Source organism: Callorhinus ursinus, unplaced genomic scaffold (genome assembly GCF_003265705.2).
Source record: "Callorhinus ursinus isolate GAN/ISIS: 27379988/994484 unplaced genomic scaffold, GSC_fseal_2.0 scaffold18, whole genome shotgun sequence".
In the NCBI taxonomy this organism is placed as follows: Eukaryota; Metazoa; Chordata; class Mammalia; order Carnivora; family Otariidae; genus Callorhinus; species Callorhinus ursinus.
Genome location: NW_027397080.1, coordinates 29,381,731 through 29,396,117, shown reverse-complemented (window position 1 = coordinate 29,396,117; position 14,387 = coordinate 29,381,731). Strand labels below are relative to the sequence as shown.

General features: G+C 50.6%; 1 protein-coding gene across 1 annotated transcript; it reads left to right on the top strand.

Moving 5' to 3' along the window:
- Positions 1 to 2,435: 2,435 nt before the first annotated feature.
- Positions 2,436 to 12,548, top strand: CENPS (centromere protein S). The gene is made up of 5 exons (XM_025855697.2): positions 2,436 to 2,690; positions 5,198 to 5,321; positions 6,015 to 6,048; positions 10,242 to 10,308; positions 12,016 to 12,548. The coding sequence occupies exons 1-5, from the start codon at positions 2,634 to 2,636 to the stop codon at positions 12,157 to 12,159; spliced, it is 426 nt and encodes a 141-aa protein (XP_025711482.1). The 5' UTR covers positions 2,436 to 2,633; the 3' UTR covers positions 12,160 to 12,548.
- Positions 12,549 to 14,387: the final 1,839 nt, after the last annotated feature.

The following is a 14,387-nucleotide window of genomic DNA, read 5'->3' as shown; positions in this document are numbered from 1 at the left end:
GCCTTGTTGCACAACGTGACACAAGGCTGACACCTAGTGGCCGCCTGTTGTGGCTGGTTCCTTACCGGGCAAAATCACTCCATCCAAATAGGCCCATTTTCTGTGACGTGATACCTCAGCTCTGGACCTTCCTCTATCAGACTCTGAAGTGCGTGCATATTCCACAGACCACTAGAATAACGTTCTTTTGCCCTGGGAAGCAATTTATACATATACATAGGGGGAGGGAGAGAGAGAATCCCAGGCGGACTCCACACATAGCACGGAGCCCAACTCGGGTCTCCATCTCATGATCCTGAGATCACGACCTGAGCCAAAATCAAGAGTCGAACGCCTAACCGACTGAGCCACCCAGGTGCCCTGGGAAGCAACTGCTTTAAAATGAGATAACATGCAAGGTACAAAGCACAAAAACTGCCCAGGAGAAAACCATGACAATTTTTTGAGCACTTAGGTGCAACCTCGGCCTCACAACCACTGTCTATGTTGGTACTAGGGTCCCCACTTTATAAATGCAGGAACTGGGGCTTGGAGAGGTTCTGCAGCTTGCCCTGGGTCACAAAGCTTGTGATAGGGGCTAGGCTCCGAACCCGAGGTCTGGGCCTAGGGCTGGAGCTCCCCACCTGCTCTCCGCCCACTCCACACCCCCTGGCCCCTTTCCTGCTGGAGACCGAAGAGTGGCAGCATGGGGAGCAAGGCGGCTACTGACGGGCAGAACTGGGCCTGCTAAGGCAGAGGCTGCAGATCAGGCACATCCCGTGAGAGGCCTGCCATGCGTGGCACTGGGGACCATCCCAGGAGACTGGACACTGGGATTCTCCCAGGGAGCAACGGGGAGAAGAGGCCAGAGGTACATGTTACCTCCGATGCAATGGAAATTGATCAGAAGGCCGATTCCTCCAAAAGGAGGTTCTCTGGGTCTCAGCCATCGGCACGCTTATGGGATTTGGGGCACTTCTGTGGAAGAGGAAGATCAAGAGTGGCTTATGGGAAAGACACACATACTTGTTAAGAAAGGCAGAATACAGGAATATATAAAGTGAAATTTTGAGTGTCTTTATCTGCCTTCTCCTCAACTCACTGCTCAGAAGTTCACGGTATTTGTCATGTATCCTTCAGCTTTCTATTCCTTTCAAATATCCCACATCTCCATATGGATGCATATGTTCTTTTTTAAAAACAAAAATAAGGTTATTCGGTTCATACTGGTCTGCAAGGTCTCTTTCCCTTAATGTCCTCATTCTACAAACTGGCAATTAAAATATGTTAGAGCTTCGTGTTTCTAAGAACCCTTTGCAGATTACTTTGAAGAACAAAATCTCCAGGTTAGGCATATAATCACCCCTGTAACTTTGTATGTCACATCTCTGCCTCCTCAGCCTCCACCACTTAGGATTCAGCAGGGATGTGGACCTGCAGGTGATGAGTCACAGGAAATCCTTGTGGGATTCTGCCCTGGCAATTTCCCCCTCCCCCGCCCATCCCTGACTTTCTCCACAGAGGTGGTAGGAGGGGAGGTTGCCTGTGTGTTCTCTCAATTGAGCACAAATACACACCGAGCACCCTTTTCTTCCTTAGTTTCATATTTGTCAGGAAAGGCTGATGATTTCCACGTGCCCTGGGAAGGGGTTCGAAATACCCCCAGGAACTCTCAATGCTCACCACCATTTGTAATCAAAAAGGAACACAACCTTAAGCCTTAAGGGTGAGGAGGTCCAAGGAGAGTGTTTTCTCCCTGATGACAACAGCAAGACTTTAGAAAATATGTAACCAAGTCAAAATCCTTTTTAAAAACTGAGGGCCCTGAGGCGCCAGGCTGGCTCCCTCTGGAGGGCATGGGCTCTTATTTCCGGGCGGGTCATGATCTCAGGCTCCCAGCGGCTCTGAGTCTGCTCTCTCCCTCTCCCACTCCCCCTGCTTGTGTGCCCTCTCTCGCTGTGTCTCTCTCTGTCAAATAAATAAATAAATCTTTTTACAAAAATAAAATATATAAATAAACAACATCTTTTTAAAAATGTTAAAAAAAAAAAAAAGTTGGGGGCCCTGGAGCACCTGGCTGGCTCAGTTGGAAGAGCATGCATCTCTGGGTGCGTGAGTTCGAGCCCCATGTTGGACAGAGCTTACTTAAAATTTTTTTTTTTAATTGGGAGCCCTTGTACTGCTGCTGAGTGACCGAGCCCGGGCTCTGTCACCTACTCACTGACTCTGCGCTGCTGACTGGCACAGTCATCCAGCATTTGCCTGCGGTCTGACGCCCTAACACTGCTGTCGGTGGCACAGTTACGGACACTGAGTGGGTTTCGCAAGGCCAGCGGAGGTCAGAGCCACACGGAATTCACAGTGAACGGTGCCGCCCGACAACGCTGTCCCCGCACACACGCCTTCTTCCCGAGGGCTCCTGTAAAGCCACGGGGCCGGGAGGTGGCTCGGGCCACCGGGTCCCGCCCCCGGACGGCGAAGGACCGTTCCCGGAGCGGCCGCCAGAGGGCGCGTGCGGCGCGGCGGCGTGGGGCTTCGCGCTTTGTCCCCCCGCGCGGCCCGTCGCCCCGCGCGGCGGCGGGAAATCCGACGGGCCCCTCCCGGCCGCCGCCTCCTTCTGGCCTCGCGCGCCTGCCCGGGTCGGCCCTGCTGTGATGGAGGAGGAGGAGGAAGGGGGTGGCGAGGAGCAGCAGCAATTCTCCTACCGACAGGTACAGGAAAGTCGGGTCCCTGCCGGGCTGGGGGAGGACGGCGTGGAGCTTCTGGAGAGGGAAAGGCCCCGAGGCCTCCGCCGGGCGCTCTTCGGGGCGCGGTCCCCGGGGCGGGTCCCCCGGGGCGTAGGGCGCGCTCCGGCCGCCTGCGCCTGCGCCAACTGGGCTGCCGCGGGGGGTGCTGGGAGGCGGTCTCCCGGGTAACGCGGGTCGGAGTGGGGCGGGGGGCCCCCCCCCCCCCCCCGTCTGGCTGGGACAGCCGCGGTCTCCCTTCTCAGGGCTGTAGTGAGAATAGGGTGTGCTCCCGGGAAGGCGATCCAGGCCCAGCACTTAGCGCGGGGCCCGGCCTGCGAGCCCGAGAGCCGGCGGCTCCTTCCCGCCTGGGTCCCAGCCCCGGCTCCCCCGCCCCAGCGGCGCGCGGCTCTGCTCCCGCCCCGCTTTCCCGCACGCGGAATCCGGGTGGTCCGAACTCCGCCCGGGGCGGTTGCGGGCCCCGCCGGGAGCAAGCACACGGGGCAGAGTCGTGAGAACGAAGAACCGTAACGCCCTGAAGAGGTAAAAAGCAAGAACCAGGGCGGCCACCTCAGAGAGAGTGGCCTGAAGAGCCGGCAGTGAGCTCAGCTGCCCGGGTTCCGTCTCAGAGCTGTTAACCCACCGCCTGCCTTTCTTTTGGGAAGCGCAAGGTTTCAGGAAAGGTTGCAAGAATAGTGCACTCAGCAGCCATATGCTCCTCACCTGGATTCACCAGTTAACACTTCGCTGTATTTACTCCTTCGCTCTCTTTTTTTTCTGAATCATTTGAGATTTAATTGCAGGTACCTTGACACCTTCCCTTTAAGTTTTAGTACTTTCGTATGCCTCTCCCAACAACAAGGGTATTTTCGTACATAATAACCTCAAGTATCACCACTCAGAAACTTTAATATTGGTAAAATCCTATTCTCTGACGATCAGTCCATATGCACATTTCCCCAGTTGTCCCAAAGCTGTTTCTTCTTCTGGTCTTTTTTCTTTCATCCAGGATCCAGTCAAGGGGCATAACTTGCATTTAGTAAGATCCTGTCTCTGATCTTCCCTGGAACAGTTCTCCACCCTCTGTTTTTCCTGACATTGATGGTTTTGAAGAGTCCGCTGATGGCAAAGGTGTGGTGGGAGATAAACCCTGAGAGCCGAGGCTGTCCTTTTCATTTTTGTATTCTCAGCCCCTAGTGCAGGGCCTGGCTCCCAGTGGACCGTCCATACTTAACTGAAGAAATGAGTAAGGCTGCAAAGATGGGCTGAGAAATTGGTGAGCAGGTTGAGGATCCCGCCGCCCATTCATCCAGCTGTTCTTGGTGCTGGGTGGACAGTTGTCGTGAACAAAACTGACAGGGTCCTGCCCTCGAGGAATTTGGATCTGGGGATTGAGGCTCGAAGTGCAGTGTTGTCTGCAACATTAAAGAAGGCACGGGCACTTGGCCCTGTCCAGGAGGCGTGCAGACGAGGAGGGATAAAAAACTTCTGGGACGTTCCGAAGGCTCCCTGTCCTGTTCCGCTAATGACACCCCCACGTGTACCTAAAAAAGATGACCCTGGGGGCTCTTTATCCCTCCCAGGGTGATGGTCCCTTTGTCTCCTCCTACCATAGGCCTCAACTTACCTAGTCATTTGACATCTGAAACTAAGAAAGGTCGTTGCCCTTGCTTATCGGCCTCTACCCTGGGGTCCTGGACCTGTTTCTGCCGTTCCTCCTCATTCTGTTTCCGCTGTGAACACTTGCTGTTTGGGGTTCAGCTGTCCCCCTGTCCAGTTCAGGTCTATCTCCAGCATAGAGAAGGAGCACACCCAGGGGTGCAGTAAGTTTGTTGACAGGAGACTCAGATTTTGGCTTGGCTTTGTGTTGCTTCTTTGCTCCTCTGCATGGGAAAGCTATGCTCTTCAGTATCTACAAGGGTTGCTAAGGAACAGTGAGGGTCCTGGTGAGGTGGGCTAGCAAGCCAGCAAATCAAAGGAGGGTCAGTCGCGTCCTCACAGGCCTTTCCCAGCGTGGTCCTGAGCGTTTGTCCTTTGTCACATGTAGGCCTGGGGCTGGCAGAGACTTGCTGCAGAGGGATGGGATCCTTTTGCATTTCACTGGAGTAACCTGTCAGGTTTGTCATTGTTCCCTGAGCACCTAGCATATGCCTTTACTCAGTAGGAACAGGTGCACATTTGTGGAATACCTGAGTAAAGTCATGCAGATACCTTGCAAGTGCAAGTCTGACTTTTCTCCCCGCTGACCTGCCATTGTAATTCCTTATCTTTACTTGACCTAAATCATAACCGTTAACAAGGAAGTAATGTTTCTCCAAGTCACACTCCAGAGGGCCTCGTTAATTTATTAGTACACTTGAAAAGTCTTCAGCCATTATGGACAGTGCTGAAGGAATTAGGCTGAGCAGACCCCTCTCCTTGGTCTTAATTGTCGAAGGTGTGGAAAGCTCTTCTTTGCAGCCTCGCCCACGAAGTATTTGGACTCTTTGCTGCAGAGGCTGAAAGCGGCTGTCCACTACACTGTGGGCTGTCTCTGTGAGGAAGTGGCATCGGACAGAGGGATGCCGTTCAGCAAACCAGCCATCGCCGCAGTCTCGGAGCTGACCTTCCGGCAGTGCGGTACGAAGCCAGGGCCTTCCTCTCTGTGGGTAGAAATCCCCCAAGTCGCTTTTGTGCGGGAGAAATGTGTGGCCGGGTGCTGTGGCTCGTCCCACCAACAGACGGAGAACATTACCACCAGGTGCTAGTCACGAAACATTTCTTGGCTGTAAGATTCAGATGTTTTATGGAAACATCTATTTCTAGTACCTAACACTGGGCATGAACCTGTTTGTTTTACTCTGTTTTAAACTGCCTGGAACATTAGGCATTACATTTTTATCTCATTGCTTTATAACATTTTTATATCGCCCATGCCATGGCTTATATGACAGCTGAGCTTGGACATTGGTATCTGCCTGACGTCCGAGGAAATTAATGTCCTCTCAAGCCCTAACGTGGAGCAAAATTTAACGTTTAGAGTTAGTTTCATGGAAGAAGAGCTGTGGCCACAGTTACCACAATCACGACAAGGAGGTCCTAATGAATAAATCACACAGCCTAGGCTAAAGGCTCACAAAACAAACCAGCCAGCAAAAAGGACAGGAGCTAGAGGCCCCTGTCCAGGGATCAGGCGGCCCGAAGCGCATCCACCCAGCATGGAAAGGGCTTGTTGTGTTCATCACCGTATGGTGAGAACTGAGGTTGCACTTTCCCTCCTACTGAAATAAGATTGGCAGGAGGGTAGCTAAAGCATGTCTTTTTCTCTTTCAGAAACTTTTGCCAAAGACCTTGAAATGTTTGCCAGGTGGGTAAAGAGCTTGCGTATCTGCCGCTGTGTGTGTTCACGTCCTATTCACACTCTCCATCTGGTGGTGTATTTCGGGAGAGCTTTAGTCTTTTTTTTGGGTGTGTGTGGATTTATTGGAGGCTTCTCTCTCATCATGGTTCTGCCAGAATATAACATCTGCTTTAATCACGTCCATTCAGGCTTGGTTTGGCATTTTTTTTTTTTTTAATGTCTTCTGAGTACTTTTTGTTCAGTTCCTGGTTAAAAAGGTATGAAGAACAGCTCGAAGGCTGTGACCCTGCAGGGCGGTGTGGGGCACGCCCGCACTGGGTGCCCGGCGGTGACCGCTGGTGGGTGTCGGGGCAGTGACAGCACCCAGCGCCCGCCGGCACTCAGCCTCAGGTCCACAGCGTCTGTCACCCGAGAAACACACTCCTTGAAAAGTGGGTGACTTGCTTTCAGCGGGGAAGCTTGAGCTTTTACAGGTGATTTATGCTCATCTCTTCAATTAGTACCTCAGGTAATTGAAAACAATCGCACAACGAATTGCTTTTATGAAGCAATTTGAATGACTGAGGCCGGAAGGGGCTAAAGCTTTCCACTTTGCTCACACTGCTGATTCGGTGCCAGTCTCTCCCATACCCCGAGCTTTTCACCTTGTTCCTGTTAGCTCTCTGTTGCTCGGGTGAGTATTTTGAATGAATTAAAGCAGTAGGTTCTCAAAGGGCAGACTCTAAATCTTTCCTATCCCTGTGTATATGAATCCCTAAAAACTGCTTAGCATCGCCAGCTTGGCCAGAAGGGATGAGATAATACTATGGGATGCTAACAGCTCCTGTGGTGTGTTCGTTGTTCATTCAGGTGGGGGCTCCTTACGTGGCGCCCACTATCTCCCCCCGAAGCCGCGCGTCTCTTGCGAAATACATTTATCACCCCTCTCGCCACGTCTTTCCTTTTTTCGGAAAATACAACTTCTTTTTATTACAAAGGGTGGCACAAAATGTAAATATGTAAGCACATGATTATTTGATTTGAACATAAAGTTTATCGACATCGAGCCAGGTTTCTCCATCTCAGCACCGCTGGTGTTTTGGACCGGCTCATTCTGGGCTGTGGTGGGAACTTGTCGGGCGCGTCTTAGGGTGTTTCTGGGCCTCTCTGGCCTCTGCCTGGTTAGGTGCCAGCAGTAAGCCCCCAGTCGTGACTTTTCCTGCCATTTTTGTGTTAGCTGTGGGAAAAGACAACAAATGTTTTTAGATGCTTCTGTAAAAATACTGGGAATAAGAATGAAATTGGAAATGTTTAGCATTGTAATACATTGCGCTTTCAGGTACTCTGTGTTTCATGATTACGTTAAGAGGTTGATTTTCTTTTTTTTTTTTTTTTTAAGATTTTTATTTATTTGACAAGGAGAGACACACAGAGAGGGAACACAAGCAGGGGGAGTGGGAGAGGGAGAAGCAGGCTTCCTGCTGAGCAGGGAGCCCGATGTGGGGCTCGATCCCAGGACCCTGGGGTCATGACCTGAGCTGAAGGCAGACGCTTAACGACTGAGCCACCCAGGCGCCCCGAGGTTGATTTTCTTTTGCTGGGTACTTGTTGGGTGGGGGAGAGCCGTGTGTCACTTAGAGTGTAAGTGCCCCAGGGAAGGGCATCATCTCAGGGGGTCTGTGTAAAGGCTGTCTCGCTGCTGTTGTCTAAGTGAGAGAGGCAGAGGCTTACTGATGAAGCAATGTCTCCCCTTTCTCGTGTCCAGGGGTGTCTTCCAGTGCTCTTCACGCTCCCCCCCACCCCGAACCCTGAGCCAACGCAAGTACGGATTTTCTTCGAAGACTCGTCCTTTGTCTAATTTCACTCTGATCTTCAAAATACTTCAGTTTGCTGTCATATATATATAAAATCCTGTTTTAAAGTTTATCTCGGGGTGGGGGTGAGGGGGCTCCCCACATCGGGCTCCCTTCTCAGCAGAGGGAGTCTGCTTCTCCCTCTCCCTCTGCCTCTCCTCCCTGCTCATGCTGGCTCGCTCTCTCTCAAATAAATAAGTAAAATCTTAAAAAATAAAGCTTATCAGGATAAAATTGATATTCCCAGAAGGTCAGCTTTGTTTATCCTGTGGCTTTGTGTTTTCCCCGAGGCCACTGTCTTCTAGAACTGTGAGTCCTACAAGGAGTCTGAAGGACTGTTTCAGGCCAGCTGTATATTAAACGGTCTTTGTCAGCTGGCTGGGAACCTAACCGATATTTGTAACATTGTTTCTATGAGAAAATGGGTTTAAATTTGAAATAATTCACCTGTAAACTTTGGAAAATCATCTCCCAATTTAAGTTGCGAATTTCCTTTACTTTGAAATCTCTAGTCACCTGATACCGTTAACATGTTAAAGATGCCACATTTTGAAGAAGATAGATATTAGACAGTGAATAGATTTAGGAACATTTTGGGAATCCTCTTTAAAACCTGTGTTGCTAAAAGTGTTACATGAAAAACTGCTTTGTAATTTTCCCTTGGGTAATTTTCTGGAGTCAGAGGTTGGGCGACTGCCTTCGGCTCGGGTCATGATCCCAGGGTCCTGGGATCGAGCCTCACGTCGGGCTCCCTGCTCGGCAGGAGGCCTGCTTCTCTCCAAATCCCCCTGCTTGTGTTCCCTCTCTCGCTGTCTCTATGTCAAATAAATAAATAAATAAATAAATAATGCAAAAAAAAAAAAAAAAGGTTTGATTTAGGAGAGTCTCTGACGTGCGGCGGCCGGCGTCGGGTATGCCCGCCCCTCCATTTAGGGAAGGAGCATTAAGACGTGGTGCAGAGGTAGCACATACCAAGCTGCGTGGTGGCGAGGCTTGGCTTTGCTGTTTCCTGAACGCTTCCTTGTGAACAGATCCACTGACCTTACTCTGTAAACAGCTCACTAGGCTGCCTCCTTCTGCTTGTTCTCTTGTGGCACTTTGTGAAGAATGTGAAAACCGGCCGAGCGGCCCGATCGTGTGGCTGAGGGCCACTCTGTGTGCATGGCGCCTAACCGCCTCCCCCGGTACACCTGTGGCCCGGCTGCCTACCTTGTGGCTGCACTGATGTCCCCTTCTGACTCTCCCCTTTCTCTCCCGGTCCTTGCGGATGGCCGATTAGAAGTCGCCTCCTGATACGGATACTGTCGGCGCAGGCAGATGCTGTCAGTCGTGAGGAGATGACATGTGCCATCTGCATATTTATTTATTTTTTTTAAATTTTTTTATTGTTATGTTAATCACCATATATTACATCATTAGTTTTTGGTGCAGTGTTCCATGATTCGTTGTTTGTTCATAACACCCAGTGCTCCATGCAGAACGTGCCCTCCTCAATACCCATTACCAGGCGCCATCTGCATATTTAGTGGGAGGTGAAGGTTTAATTCGGCCAAATTATGGAGTGTAATTTCTGTGTGATTTTCTTGTTAACGGAACAGATATTTGGGGAGGACTGTGTTTTGGCCACTCTACTCATTGTTAAGGATACAAAGATGCCTACTTCTGTGCATAAGGCTTCTACTTATTTTTGGAGGAAGTGAGAAATGGCAAGAAATGGTGTAATTAGAGCAATAAATTATTGACTGTAGCTTATTATCTGAAATTACCTTTTAAAGCAAAGATAAGAGATTGGAATGAGATTTTGAGTCCAAGTTGTGAGCAAGACACAGACTCCAGTTTAAAAGATGTTCTTTGTTCTAGCTTGTAGCTCGGCTGTGTTGAGGGAGTGCATTACCTCCTTGTTGGGAAGTGGGGTGTAGGGGGACATCTGCCTGAGCTGCTTCCTGTAATTTAGCCCTCGGGAACTTGGGATCTTTGTTCTTCTACTTCACATCTGTTTAAGCAGAGGCGATCTTTGTGTTGTTTGATATTGTGCCATTTTCTCTTTTCACTAAAGGTGTGTGCAGACGTGCTGTGTGGTGTTTACTGTGACCATTGTGCCCAAGCAAGTCCCTGCTCAGGCACCCATGGCCTCGGGCGGAGGTGGACAGATGGGCTGCTGCTTTCCTCGGTCTCTTTATTTAATTAGTATCTTGGCGAAGTCACTTCACTCATTTTTATGTCATTGTTGCTTAATGAATTTAATCTAAAAAGATGGGCTTCTTAGAGAGCCTTGCTAGTTTGGAGTCTGACCATGAACTTTTGGGTTTCATCAAAATTGGAAGTGATACTAAACATTTTGGTGAATTGTTCCTGCCCTTTCTACAGACACGCGAAAAGAAGCACAATTAACACCGAAGATGTGAAGCTCTTAGCCAGGAGGAGTAATTCACTGGTGAGAGATGAATTTCTTTCCTCACTCCCCTTTCCCATCAGAATACATTATTCCCAATTAATCACTCGCAGCCATGAAGCGATTCCCCAGGGCACCTTGCATTAAAAACGAGAGACGGTTGAACCATTCAGACCTGCCCGCAATTTATAGTCTCTCTTTCATCATGACGGATCTCGCTAAGCCAATTTGAAATTTTCTAATCAGCACTCTCTGGATTTCATAATTTGCCTTTTCCGTAACATCTCAAAACTTTGGCCCCGTGTTCCATTTACAGCGTGGTGTCAGAGACAGGCCACAGGCTAGAGCGTGTGGGGAGAGTTGTGTTACGGTGCCCACGGCTCTGCTCTGATGGGCCAGGTATGGAGGCAGTGTCTGCACAGGCGGGGTGGGCAGGAAAGCGAGCATGTTCTCTGTCTTTCCAAAGAAATCTAGACTTCAGCTTGACCAGCCCTCATTTTACAGGTGATGCTGTGATCATCCCTGGCTAGTGGCCGTGACCAGGGGCAGACCCAGGGCGTCTGAGGTTTTCTGACCTTGTCTCATCCTAGCAGTGAGAACACTTTTCGTTCCCCACCAGGGTGGACCTTTGTCTCTTCTCTGTTCCATCTGCTGTGCCTAGAATAGGACCTGGCATACAGCAGGTGCTCAAGAAGTAGTTGCTAAATGAGTTTATATAGCAGTTGACAGTTTACAGTGGGCTTTTATAGTTACTATTTTACATATGTTATTTAAAACCTCACAGCCACCCTCTGAGGGTTTTTCATAACCCCATTTATTAGCCCGATTTTACAGGGGAGGCCGCTGGAGTTCAGAAACCTCGCAGAGCTGAACACGGAGCTCTTGGGTGGATTGCCGAACCACCAGTATTTACGAGCCTGGAATCTGGTGCTGCTTCCACTGGGCGGCACCGCCCCCCCGACCCCCCCCACCCCCCCCGCTCCGCTCTTCTGATACCCTCTCTCCAAAGTTAAAGTCAAGGCTAAGGATGTGATTCCTAAGGAAAACAGCTAAGGTGGCTGGCGGTGCTGTGCATCCGTGGAAAGACACTTCCCCTCTCTCCATCCGTTCTGTGCAGGTCATGGCTGGCAGCTGGCCGGCTTCGGTGAGCCCTTTCTTCCTTTGGCAAAGGAATGGGCAGTGCCAGTCATCTTAGAATGTTAGCTGGGAAGTTATCTGTTTATTGCACATTTGTTTACTTCCAAATACCGTTTTTACTTGGGGCTCTCAATTTCTTTTCATGACAGAGTTGTGGCTAAATTTACGCGTTTGATAAAATCCTCCCCGACAGCAGGGACCTGCGTCATTTACCCTGTATCCCTGGGACCTGGTGCATAGTAGCTGCTCCATGATGTCAGTTGGATACATTTAGGGGGCTGTTGATTGTAGTGGTGCTTGGTAGAGTATATTTAGGCCTGGCGTGCCTTCTGCACACTCCACATTTTAACCCTTTTGACTACTCAAGGAGCTCCTGCCTGTTGGGTAGGAGTGTGGGCAGCATTTGGTTGATTTCTGGAGTTAATTGCTTCTTCCAGGAAAAAGTGGAAGTTCTGTTTCGCTCTGAGGAATGTAACCCAGGCTTTTCCACTCAAATTCTTAGGGCGGGAGTGGTTAGGAGGGGTAGATTCCCCTCCGCTCCCCCAGGTTTATAGAGTGGCTTCACAACCAGATAAAACTTGTAATGCTTTAATTTTTTTTTTTTTTTGGTAGCTAAAATACATCACAGAGAAAACCGAAGAGCTCGCTCAGTTTAACACAGAACAAAAAGCAAAGAAGAAGCAGAAGCTAGAGGAAGACAACACAAGAGCAGTGGTGCCGGCAGAGGCTGCCGCCGCCAGAAAGGACGGTCCTTGACTCCATCGCCACCGGCCGGCTCTGTCCCTTCAGCAGGGGCGCGGCGGGGGGCAGGGGCTGCCACAAAGGGATCTTCGAAGGGATCAGTAGAGATTAAAATAAAAAGGCTAAGAGGCTTGCTGGGCTGTGTTCTGCGGTCATCGGCTGCAAAAGCCATAGCGTTGGAGCCGGGGACGCTCAAGCAAACACTCCGTGTCTCCCCTGTGCTAACACAGGAGTCCGAGGGGCCGAGGCTGGAAGTGGGGTCTCTTGCCATTAATAAGGTTGTGTCAGCAATGAGATGTGACTGACTTTTTCAAGCAAACATCTCAGTTACCTCTTCTTCTGCATGATTCTTCCGGCTGACAGTCCCTGAGAGACGAGTAAAGCTGTTCGTTTAGTTCTGTTGACCCACCGGTGTGGTTTTTAAGCCTGTGTCGCGTGTGACCACAAGGTAAATGTGATGCTCACAGGTGCACGTTTGGAAAGTGTCCGTTTTACTTTTTAAAGGTGATTTTCTCCAGAAACACAGTTTATATAACTCTTCTCCGGCGATTTTGTAATTTAACTCCGGTTCTACGGGATGGAGGTTTTGCTTGAGAGGAAACCCGCTCTCTTCCCAAAACGCTTCCCTGTGTGGTGCTCTGGTTCGGTCTGTGAGGGCCGGAGCTTCCAGTCCTGCTGTCTTCTCTGCGGGGTGTCAGGGGTGCCCAGGGCATGCCTTTCCCTGCTGGGGCAGGAGGGATAAGGAACGGGACTGCATTTGGGAGCCCTCTCTTTGTGCCAGGCTGCCCCGGGGCTCCACATGGGACCTCAGTGCATCCTCACGGCCTTGCGGGGCGGATGTGATTCTCCCCGTTGTACTGGCGTGCAGACCGAGGCTTGACGAGGTTAGCGCGCTGCCCGGGTCTGCTGACCAGTCAAGACAGTATTCACCCTGGGGTGAATCATCCTGTGCGATTCCATCTTTGGGGACAGATGGCAGAAAGGGCTTCTGGAGGGCCCTGTTTTTGTGGGCTGGCTTCCTCAGCGTCCTGGAAGCTCCTCTAAACGTGAACCTATTAACCACTTACCAGATGATGAACCAAATAAAGAAGGAATGTGTCCTGGTCACATAGATGGGGGCAACTTATATTTACAGTATTTGTCATTGTCTTGTGGCACCGGTTCCTCGAAGCGCTGGAAATAAAGGGCTCGTGGTGATGTGTTATTACTGAAATTAACCGGAGTCGGGGAACTTTGAAAGCATCCCTTTCTGCACACACCAGCAGCTGGAATGTGCACTGGCTCGCACACAGCTGATACTTTAAAACCTGGATGTCCCAGAAAGGCTACATCGGGACATGCTTCTTCCTTTACTGAATTGTGGAATTTCTGAAGAGCCCCTAGGGGTCATATAGTCCAGGTTCCCCATCACCTAGGAACTCCGGGAGAATTCTCCAGGGACAGAGAGCCCGTCCGGTCATGGGACACTCACCGTTAGGTTTCTTCTGTACTTAGAGAAAAGTCTTCCACTCTCTAACTTCTCTCTTGGTCCCATTTGGACCTTTAGAAGGAGCACTCTTTGTTTTTCAAAATAATTCTGGACTGAGTTTCTTTTAATCAAAAGTTCCCATTCGACATCTTTTCAGAAACACGTTCTTGCCTAAGACTTTAGGTTATCATCTCCCGGAGGGCAGGCTCTGGGCTGGAGAGCGTGATGGGTGGTGCCTTGTGCAGTGCGGGGCTTGCAGGAGGCACCCCGAGATACTTGGACCCTGGCATGTAAGATGTGCTGGTGAAATAAGTAGGAGCCCTTGGGTTGCATGGGTCTTGTTGGGGCTCCCCCATGTTGTGGTGTGCGGCTCTTCTCCTTACCCTGGGGAACAAGAAGGATTGAGGATGTCTTCTTAGGGCTGCCCGACGTGCGTCCTGCCATGGGTTCCACGTGGGCTGGGTGCTTTACGGGACCTTCTTCGGTCCTCACGACAGCTCTCTGACGGGGGCAGTAGGTACTAATTTTTTTTTAATCCCCATTATACAGATGAGGAAACAGGCCACAGAGAGGCCAGGAGCAAAGCCAGGGTTTTAGTCTTCAGCCCTCTCCTCGAAGGACCAAGGCAGGTGGCCGCCTGCCTGAAGGTGGCCATGAAAAAGAGGGGAGGGCATGTAAGCTTCCTCCACCCGTGGCGCCCTCCCTGGTGCACTGCCACTGCACTGGAGGCTGTGGGTCCTGCCCCCTGGCTAGGCTCTCCCAGCCCTGCTGGTGT

Excerpts from the sequence above, each read along its gene's own strand:
- CENPS (XM_025855697.2), top strand. The coding sequence starts at position 2,634 with ATGGAGGAGGAGGAGGAAGGGGGTGGCGAGGAGCAGCAGCAATTCTCC. Across the intron at positions 2,691-5,197 it reads AGCAATTCTCCTACCGACAG|AGGCTGAAAGCGGCTGTCCA; the intron begins GTACAGGAAAGT and ends TCTTTGCTGCAG. Across the intron at positions 5,322-6,014 it reads GCTGACCTTCCGGCAGTGCG|AAACTTTTGCCAAAGACCTT; the intron begins GTACGAAGCCAG and ends TTTCTCTTTCAG.